General features: G+C 46.3%; 1 protein-coding gene across 1 annotated transcript; it reads left to right on the forward strand.

The window, feature by feature from the left end:
• Positions 1 to 7313: 7313 nt before the first annotated feature.
• On the forward strand, positions 7314 to 9002 carry C6H21orf140 (chromosome 6 C21orf140 homolog). Its single transcript, XM_069785171.1, is given in 4 exon segments — positions 7314 to 8282; positions 8284 to 8569; positions 8572 to 8715; positions 8717 to 9002. Coding segments are annotated over 4 exon segments (759 nt in total). The 5' UTR covers positions 7314 to 8136; the 3' UTR covers positions 8900 to 9002.
• The last annotated feature ends 1902 nt before the right edge of the window (positions 9003 to 10904 follow it).

The following is a 10904-nucleotide window of genomic DNA, read 5'->3' on the forward strand; positions in this document are numbered from 1 at the left end:
AGTTTGGTCATGCAGAATTTACTCCACATGTTTGTCGAACAAAAGAAGACCCTTCGGTTCAATAATTTCAGCAACCCAGCCTTGGAGATGCAAGAAGAGATAATGGCCTCATTTTATATCCTCATCATCGTTGGGTTTTTTGGCTTTCTTCTCTTTGTCATGATGCTCAGCAATATTGTTTCCAGCAAGCCTGAAAACTACATTGACTATCTCTATTCTGGGAAGCTTAACCCTCAGAGAAGCAAAGTGGAGCTTCCAGGAAAGGAGAGCAAAGACACTTTCGTTATTATCAACAGCACCGCCTTACTGGAGCTGCAAAGGCAGGACAGCAAATACAACCCTGGGTCTGAGGTGCCGAGCACAGATGCAGTCCTGAGGAATGTATGAAAATCGTTTCTTTTTATTATCATTCTGTTGTGCATACAGAGCCTAAACAGGGATATTTTTCGTTCATGAAAGCAAGAAATGAGGAGCTGTGCCAGGACAGATGCACAGCGGTCTTGTGCAAGCTTCCCACATGCAGCTGTGAAGGTACTGGAGTGCAACCTACATTATTTCAGCCCCAGGCCTTTGGAGAAGAGGCTGGAAATCAAGTCCTTGCTGGCCTAGCTCCTTCATTGCTGTTTCTATCTTGTGTTTTTATGGCTTTTCTCTCAGGAGAATGGAAGGCCTTCCTTTGCATTGCTATTGCTTCAAGCAGGGCCAGTACGTTTCCAGCTGGGGCACTATTGGTGTGCCTGTTTGCTGTTATTATTTATTCATTCACTTATTTGGGGGGTCGGAGCTGTCAGTGAGCCCACTGGATGTGCACTCTGCAAGCAGAAACAGCCGCTACAGCCTCTATGTCCACCCTCACCACCATGCCGGGCACCCGGAGGCGGAGGCAAGCTGACCCATGTCCGGCCCTTCTGGAAGGAAGGTTATTTCAAGGGTCTGGAGGCACGTGTCAGACGTGAACTTGTCTGCTCGCTCGGCAGGCTTGGTCTGCAGCAAGTTTTTGACAGCGGTCGTGCATTTCTCAGCAGCTCTCTTCCTGCATGTCAGCCCTTTACCATAGCCCAGGACAATGAGGAGGGCCAAGACATCCTGACGTCTCTCCAGGATCCCTCTCAGGGCCCACCTGGACAGCATCGGGGGTGATAAACCACAGCTGTAGCCCTTGGGGTTGTGCCACTGGTGTGTCAATAGCCTCCAACATATTCCTTCAGCGTTTAGTGCCAACCCCCTCACCTTGAAATCCCACCGAGCCCTCAGCCCCTGCTGCTTCCATGGGTGGTAGACAGTAAGAAGAGGGGTACCGTGGTAGTTTTACGGTGTCTTCTGCAGGCCACCAAGCCTCAGCAGACACAAGAAGGAGGGGTTTTCCGACCACACGGCTCAGGGGTGTTCAATCCATGTCCTGTAGAGCCCTGGCATACAGGGGTCCAAGGTGGGCAGCTGTGGAGAGGCAAATGTTGGCAGTGGGCTTCAGCTTGCTACATTTGGTCCATGCATTCATTGGAAAAAGCTCTGGAGTCTGCAAATCAAAAGGATTGGAAACTGGTGGTGCAGATACTCTGAGAACTTTAAGGCATTTTGTTATAGAGGCAAAAATCCAATGAAACCCTATAAAATTGTATGCCTGTGGGGTGGGTGTTGCTGGTTCCACTCAGCCTCCTTTATATTGCTTTGTGTGTTTACTTTTCATTACTGATAGGAAAAAAGTTCTCAACAATTTTGTACCCTAGGAAACATCATTTCCTGACTTTTCTTAAGCAGGTTTTTACTCTATCTGTAGCTTCATGATTTGCTACTGTGATTTCTTTCTCTTTTTTTTTTAACGTATCCTTTTCTGCCATCATATAGTGTTATTATTATGGGGTTTTGCCACTGTTTGGTCCAAGCCAACTGCCTGGAAATTATTTACTTCATGTGGGCCATATCCTTAAAGGGAGTTTCCAAAGCCTGATCTCATAAGACATGTTCCAAGGCTGATACTTCCAGCTGATAGCCAAGATGAAATCCACACCACACTCTTGGCTTTCCACACTTCTTTGAATTCCAGAGATTCAGCTTTCCAACACAGACATCTCCTTTTTTGGATAGGTGCATATTCCCCAGACGCTGTCTCCAGCAGAGGCCAATTAGGCAGTCGAGTTAGTTTTGGACCCCATTGCCTTTGGCTTCATTACCGTGTCTGGTTTAATAACTGCTCAGTTTGAGCCAGGATCAACTATTTATGCTCACTTCTCCTGACTGCACTCAGTAGCCATGGTCCCATTGCTGCAGCTCAGCTATTCAGATTTGAAAAATGAGAGGTGTTTTGAAGGTTGAAAAAACATTTGCAGCTCCAGGTTTGTTCCTTCTACCCAGTGTGGGTGTTTTCCAGAAGGTGGTGAGTATCACTGTCCATTTTGGAAAAGGATCAATTGCTGCCCAGTGCCAGCATTGAGAGGAGACTTTAGCCTGACTTCTAGCAGTAGTGACAATTTCTCCTGCTTTGCATACCCAGTTTATCAATTTTTCCAGTCATGCAACAGTGTCAGGAAGCAGAGTCAAATCTCTCTTTCCATTTTGAGTGTTAGATACAGGTTTCAGACATCCATCACCCACGCCAGGTTCTGTGCAGTGAAATTTCACCTCCTGAAGCAGTGGCTGCTGCTTTTCTGGATGGGCTGATGCAAGGGAAGCGCTAGGCTGGAGGGTGAACTCCACAGCCGTGGGAAGTGCTCTTTGCCTCCCTGCAAACCATGCTTCTGAAAACTAATTCACTGCTGATGTATGACAGAAGTCTACTGATGTCCCCTTTGGTGTCCCCGTGGGGACGAGCCCATTCCTGCTCACACCCTAACAGGCAATCAGCTCTTGCAGGCAGTCTGGGGTGGAGGTGAGGTGAGCCTTTCCTCTCCTTGGGCTCACCATGCAGCAGGGGCTCTACCTCCTGCACTGAGAGCTAAAATCAGACCTCGACCACTCAGGTAACGGACCTAATGTCTCTGTCCCCTTCCCAGACCCAGACACACCCATGTATGCCAACCCCTTGGCCTTGAAGCTTTGCCTTCCGTTTTTTCTTCCCCACCTCAGGCAGATGCGTATGTGTGTACATACAGTTTCAACCACATCTGATAAGAAGCTTCAACTCCTAAAGATAGCCCGTTCCTACAGAGTCCAGGCAATAGATGGCCAAGTATTTCCGCCTGAAATAGTGGCCGTGCTTAGGCAGAAGCCATGACTGTGATGCCACCAAGGGGAAGGCTGATAAGCTCAACCTTGGCAGAGAGTCCCTAATGCTGGAAGCCAAATTTCATCATTTTCACAAGGTGTCTTGCCAGTCTTTGCAGAAAACTGCCAACAGTTGTACTAGCTCTGTTCTGAGAAGTTTAGGGCTCTTACTTTAGGTATTGGCTTAATTTATTTTCTGAAGTTTCCACCTTTTCCTGTTTCCATCCTGAGGCCACCTCTGATTTTGGCAAGCGCTTCTCTTATTGGTTCCATCAAGGATCAAGAGCTAAAATTAAACACTTTTGGAAAGTCTTGTATGATACCAGAAATACTACTTTGGCATGGGACTTTAGCTAGTGTTCAGGACTTCATTGGACAGCTAGGAGGGAAAATAGATTATTTAAATTAGGTATGGTATTTGTATTTGTTAGAAAAAGAATCCTAATTTTTCTCACTCCATGTAAGACTGGAAGAGAACCAAATTCCCTGTAGAATAATGTTCTCAAGTGTTGGTTTTAGAAAAAAAAATTTCAAACTTACAAAACATTTTATTTAGATAAAAATAAAATGTTAAATTCAAAAATAGCAACTTAATTTTAGCTGCTACATGTAATATAATACAGCAGTAAAAACATCCACTCTTTGCCTAACATTATGCCTACTGTTTATGTGTATTTCATTATGTTCTGTATTTCATTATGGTTTTATTTGGTATTTTAAAATAAAGGGTTTGTGATAATTTTTAGCTCGCATATTGAATGTGGTGACTGGTAGCCTAATAACATAATTACTAATGAAATGGGTAATTGGTATGTAACTGATAATTGGTATCCTAATTGCTTCATTAATAGGGACTTTGTTCATGGGTAATTGGTAAATTTGTTATTTAGCTAAGTGGTACAATGGAATTTGGTGAAGCACCAAAAAAGTGCCTTGGGGTGGGGTCACTGCTCAGCCCCCACTTGTGTACCCAGGCAGTGATGGAGGAGCTGGCAGCAGGCAGGGACCAGCCCTCCCACCTCCTTCCCAAGGGGAGCAGGAGGCCACTGAGCCTGGGCATCTCTGTGAAATGCTCCACATCCTACTGAGCCCACTCTCCCACACCCGTAAACACTGGAGGGGGGGGCAGGTACAACCCACGGCCAGTGCCCTGTGTGTGGGATGCTGGGAGCAATGGCTGCATGTGCTGGGGGTGGTGGAGAAAGATGGGTGGCCCCAGCACTGATGCCCAAAACTCAACGTTCAGGGCACTGCCTTACTGCCAGAAGCAGGTCTTGCTGGTAGGGCAGCGGGGCAAGAGCAGGAGACTCTGGTGCAATGGCTGAAGCATAAGAGAGCAATTGGAAATGCCTTTTCCCAAATGCACTTCTGAGGCAGGGGCTATGCCCAGACATTTTGCACTGTGTGGCCTTGCTAGGGAACATCAGAAGTCTAAAATTACAAAAGGAGGAAAGGTCCCTGCCCTGAAGTGCTCACTGGCTATGTAGACATGGGCTGGGAGGGGAAAGAGGCAAAAAGTAACACAGCAGACTAAAGGTAGCATGGGAAATAAAATACATATTTTTGTGTCTCAGCCCAGTGGCTTATTTTTGCTGCCCAAGTTTTTAAATGATTCTGAGACGCTGGAACCATGAACAACTGTTTTTGAAGCATGTTGACAAGGTGGGTTTATGTCATATACGTGTGAATGGGACAGAGGAGAATCCACTTCTCAACTAGTTACTCTGAAAAGAACATGAAAGCAGTTCATCCCTCCCATCTCACTACATATCAGCTGCATTATCATAATCAGTTAGGCTCAGACCAGTTCATGGGGGTTGAAGGAGCCAGGGCCAGCCAGAGACTCACGCACAGTAATGCCACCTGACAGCATAAGAACATCACCATGTTCTTCTGAGACAGCACCACCATACAGTAACAGAAGACCTTGCCCGTGCCTAAGGCCTCGCAAGCAGAAAGGCTAGTTTGCACCTCCTTCACCTGCCTTGCTAAGTCCCTTCATCAGCACATGAAAGCACAGACAAGCTCTCAGCCTACAGCAGCAGCCTGTCTTTGTCACTCAGCATTTGCCTTGATGCTGCAAAACCACGAAAGCATGGAGGGATAGAGCAACAGTTTCACGACTGTTCGCTATAGGGGTCCAAACCGAGGAACATCAAGCCTAACTTTCCTGGGCATCCCCAGCATTATACACGTGTGGTCCAGTTCAGAAGAGGACGTGCTTTTACAGCACATCTCCTGACTGCTGCTGCTGTGCTGCGGGTTGCCTCCTGGCGCAGTCTCAGAGCACACAAATGGGCTGGGCACCACGGCTTTCAGCCCATGGGCAGCCTGGAGGGGACAAGAGCACAGAGCTGCTGCTTGCCACTGGTGACAGGGGCAGGTCTGAGAGGGACGAGGCAGGCAGTGTTAGAGCCATCCTTAGCCTGATATGGCCAGGAGGCCTCAGGGACAAACCCAGAGAGGGAAGAGAGGATGGGGAAGGAGAGGGGAAGCCCTACCTCACTTTTGTACCCTTATGCTAAGGCCTAGCGAGCCTTCCCGAGTTCGTAAATCAGCGTGGAGAGGGGGAAAGAAATGCACCACCACAATCCGGGGACGCTGCCTGGATGCTATCATCACAGTTGCTCCCCTGGCTTGTTTCCTACTGGTGTCCATTCACAATCAGAAGGTAGCTAGGAAGCAAGAATAACAAAAGCGAGGTGCCCTTTTTGTGTCTATCTCAAGGATGGCGTGCTCCAACTCATGGACAATTAAGTAAATCCTCTCTGGAGGGGAGACAAGGAAATTACCTTCAATTTAGATAACAGAGAATATGATTTCTGGTTCCAGTGGATGTCATGGGTGGGATGCTTGTCACAGGCACGAAGAAGAATTAGGCAATAAGATTTCTTTACAGGTAGTTCTTTGGACACTTCACATCCAGTTCTTGAGCAGTGACGTCCTTAAATCAGCATTTTAGGGGACCTTAGGCCCTAATCAGGCCTCTAAACATGTCCACTTTTCAAAAATAATAAGTACCCAATAACTCCAGTAGGACTATGAATGTCAGGTTATGCTTCTGGTATACATTTATTAAGGACAAAAGCTAAAGAGAAAGGTATACCACAGTGTGAAATGCTAATAGAGATGAGTCAATATTATTTTATGTTGTATTCTCATATGAATATGTACCGCATATTCAAGGATTTTTCTTCATATGTGTACAGTCTGAATCTGGCATCATTTTGCATCTGGCTAACAAACCATATAGGCTTCTTTCTGGGGGTATACCCTTCTATCAAATTTTCAGACTTTTGCTCTCTACTTGATGCTGCTAACATGATGTGCCCCATCACTCATCTGCCTCAGCAAGGAGAGCATCCAGAGAGCTGAGTTAGACCCCACTGGCCATGCTCATCTTCAGATATTTTTTGACTTCACAGAGTTTCCCACTGTGTTAGGGGGAAGAAAAACTGTTCCAGAGGGGATGACATGGACCATGGGGTATCTCAATTTCAGAGGTGGGCTAGGAAATGCATGCCATCATCAGACTGACACGTTTGTGCTGTTCAGCCCATCTGGCAGGCTGACGATGCTGCCAGCATTCACTCCCAGCCTTGTAGGTACAGCTAAGTGAGAGCAATTTAACAGTCTTGTACTGACAAGCTTGTTCCTGTGGTAAAATTCTGTGTGTGCATCTGCAGGGAGGAGGAGGGACAGGTAAGAAACCAGATGGGTCAAAATAGTTTTCACTTTCTGCTGCTCCACAACCTTCCTCAGGCAAACACTTGCTGCCCTCACTGCAGCTGTGCACAGACACACACGTATGCTCTCACACACACATATGCTCTTACACACACACACACACACACACGTATGCTCTCACACACACACACACATCTTCCCCTGACTGTTCCCGTCTCCCCAGGCTGGCTGCAGCCCTCGCTTTGCCATGTGCTCCTGTGCCGCCATTTGACTTGCTATGGCAGCAGGGTGGTACCTGTCCAGCCTTCTGCTCTGACCTTCATTTCAGCCTGTGTGTTCACATAACACCACACAAGCAATTTTCTTTTTCCCCCATCATCCCTTCCGTTTCTCTGAAGGTGTTGCTCACCCTTGGAGGGGGTGATGGTGTTGGTGTCAGGCTCAGTGCAGGTCTCTCAGGGGTTTGTCACTAGGGCCAGCACAAAATGGAGAAGCCGTGCACAAAGTGGGAACCAAAGAGGACTCTAGAAATCAAATTACTCCTAAAAATAGCTCATGCTGAAGTGACTTCTGATGCATCACTTATTTCTTCCCCCTCCAAAGCCTGGAGTTGGGCAGGCTGAGCATGGCAGACCTCGCACAGGCTGCTGTGCTGTTGGGTGCTGGGCACCAGGCAGCACCTTACGACACTGCCGGGATTGGGCCTGCCTGTCACAGAGGCTCGTTTGAGGGTCCAGAGGTCCTCCTTCCCCCCCATAACAAGATACTTGGGCTTCAGCCCCCTCCTCCACCCAGGGGGATTTCAAGGCCACATCTTCCATGAGGCCACACACTTGCCAGGGAGGGAGGGAATGGTTTCTACCACTGGTCTCAAAGCTCAAACGTTGGCTCACTCTCCATGCTGACTCTGGGCAGCTCCTTCCTCCACATCCCCATCCCTCTGGACCCCTTTCGGCAGTGCTTGGCCAACCCACATATGTACACAGGGCCCAAGCACCCACCCAGTGCTGTGAGAGAAGGAACCATGATGTTCAAGATGAGCAATGTCCTGATGCCAGAAGCTGCTAGCCACACAGTTGCAGCCTACCCAGCCTGGTGGGACCATTGTTTTCCAAGATGCCTTTTGATCAGCCACCTGGAAGCCCCTGCTGCTGCTGCTGCTGGGTGGGTGTGACATCGTGGAGTAACACCAGGGTGACAGGCGCATTGAGCCCTGCAAGCATCCTTCACGAGCCCTGAGACACCAACATGCAGCGCTTTGCAAATCCGCTCCTCAGGCACGTAATTTGCAGGGGCTGCTTTGATACTGCTTCAAAGAGGCAGTGCCTACAGTATCTAAGAGCTCTGAGGACTCTGCATCTTAACGGTTTCAACACCATTTTTTTAGGGGAAACATATTCCAGAGAGTCTTATATCAGGAGAAAAAATAGCGGAGGAGGCCAGCCTGTGCTGGCTGGTATAGACACTTGTTCACGCTGGCAGCTGCCAAGGGTGGGTGCCCTGGAGGTACAAACCGCAATTAAGAGGTGAACTGCCCATCCATCAGCAGAATGGTGTCTTTCAGGAGTTGTGTAAATCTTTGAGCACATCCTATGGGAAGTGCATAATTGTGACGAGGGATAAAACACAGCTGATGCATGGGGGGGCAAAAGATGGCAAGAGCCAGAGACGGGAACTCTGCTGCCAGTACCACCAGTGATCTACATGTCCAGCACTGAGTGCTGCCCTGAAGTTGCTAGAGCCAATGGCCATGAGTTTCTTGTTGTGCCTTCATCTTACAAGTATCTCTATCCTATGGATGTCACCTGGTCTTCTTTGAAATGGTTTATTAATTATAAACAACAGGAAGGACTTTGCCCTGAGGTCTATTGAGAGGACCCACTCCTATAGGTGTATCCTCTTCAGTGACATGATTGTTAAAGGAATAGAGAAGATGACCCCAAACAGATGGAAGGTAGCAATTAACAGAGTGAGGAGATGGGAGAACTACTACCTTGACACAGTTTCTTAAACGGTTCTTCCTGCAGTCAGGCTTCAAATGTGTTTTGATTGGTGTTGAATGAGTTACCCTGCTTCAGCTCTGCTGAGCCCTTTCCTTCAAAGGTTGTAAACCTAAAAAACCACATCAATAGCACTAATAAAAGAGATAATTTTAAATCCAAATGTTTCATTTTAGCTGTATTCCAGACTAGGTTGATATGTGCTATGCTTGTGCTGGGAAGGGACAGTTAATTTGCATTATCACAAAAAATGGGCCAAAGCATGCCTAAGAGCCAGTTTAGCCAGCCTTCTGCACAAATTCCTCTGTTAATGGGAGTCATGAGACCACGCTTCAGGTGTAAACGTCCTCAATTTCAAGAAAGACTGGGCTGCAAAATGAATTCTGTAGGTCAAGCCTGTCTTTGACCCCAGTGGGAGATCTGCTCCTGAGCAGGGAATATGCTGGACCATGATTGACACCAGCATCCATGGCTTAAAGAAGTCTGAAGAATTTAATGCGACTTTCCCATCATATATGCATTAACATCTGATATCAGCTCAGTAGTTCATTACACTGAGTACCTTCCTTCCAACAGAGGTCTGCAATAAACATTTCAGTGACAGGTAAAAGAAATCTTTCTAAAAGGGAAGATCCTTTCTGAAGCCTAACAATTAGTAGTTGGTTCAGGCTTTAAAGCATGAAGAGTTCAGTCTCTCAGGATAAAATATGGCACTAATCATTGGAGATTTTCTTTATCCATGACATCAATTACTGAGAGGTAATGATTTCTCATGGAATTGAGTTCAAAAGATTATTTATGAGTGATGCAAAGTATTTCATAACAGCAGTTTTTTCAAGTTCATTGAACACTTTCTTGTTTTTTTGAAAGAGGCTCCCAATTTACATTCTCTGTGTTGCTCATTACTGGGTACGTGTTTATTGTGTACTTCTAAGAGAACTAAGACCATAAAACATAAAAGAAATAAGTTATGAGATGATTCACAGGTTCACTAAAACATTTCAATACACTGAGGCAAATCTGTGCAGTTTTTCTCCTATGTGTGGAAACCATCTAAACGAGCATTGTGATTTGGTGTGGGGCAGAGATATCTAAAAAAGGGAGTCTCATCTACCTTCAGAAGAATCCACACATCTAATTCTCTAGAGCTGAGATGTGGATATAAAGAGAAAAATAACCATCTTTTCTCAGCTTCATCAGCAAAAACATCTGCTCATTTTTTTACAAATATGGATGTAGCAGAGAATGGAGAATTAGGTGTTTTAAATGCAAGGAGGAAAGTGGGGGGAGCAGAGAGATTGGAGAGGGGAAGGAATGTTTTTATTGTCCTGGTATCATGGCCCTCAATATAATTTCACATTGGCTTGAAGCAGCAATTGCTCCACTAAATATCGATGAATATGAAGTGGTGTGAAATCAGCATGAGGAAAGAAATAGGTCTGGTGTCTCTTTACCACAAAGATAGGCAGTAATTGCACAGTACCTTGGTTTTCTTAAGAAACAAATACACTTCCCATTTTCCCAATGACTGTTTACCTTCACCCGATGATATGGCACTATACTACTGGGGAGAAGTAACAGTGCACTATAGTCAAATCATCACAAACCCAATGACTTCATTGCTGTGTTTTGGATTCACGTGAAAAAGAACAAGACCAAACCTGAACGGAGCAGAGTCCCAAACTGCTGCCTCACCACAGCTCAGCCTTACCGGTCTCTACTGCCACGGCTTACGCAGCTGTGGGTTTAGGGCCACATTGCAACACTTCTTCATTGGTAGGGTGTTTCTTCTGCCATACCTAATTCACAGTGGAGTCCATGGGACCAGGTACAGAATCACCTGCTTTCCATCCATTTTAGCAAGGAGGAAGTATCAAAAGGAAGTAATTTGTGTCACAGGAATTTATCAGTCTTTCCTGGTTTGTATTCTTTGGTAAAAGGAGAGTAAAGTCTCCATGAAGGATTTCCTGGAAACAAGCATGAGGAAAGAGGAAGTGTTTGGTGCCACATCTCTCA

The sequence above is a fragment of the Haliaeetus albicilla genome, chromosome 6 (assembly GCF_947461875.1).
Source record: "Haliaeetus albicilla chromosome 6, bHalAlb1.1, whole genome shotgun sequence".
Taxonomy (NCBI): domain Eukaryota; kingdom Metazoa; phylum Chordata; class Aves; order Accipitriformes; family Accipitridae; genus Haliaeetus; species Haliaeetus albicilla.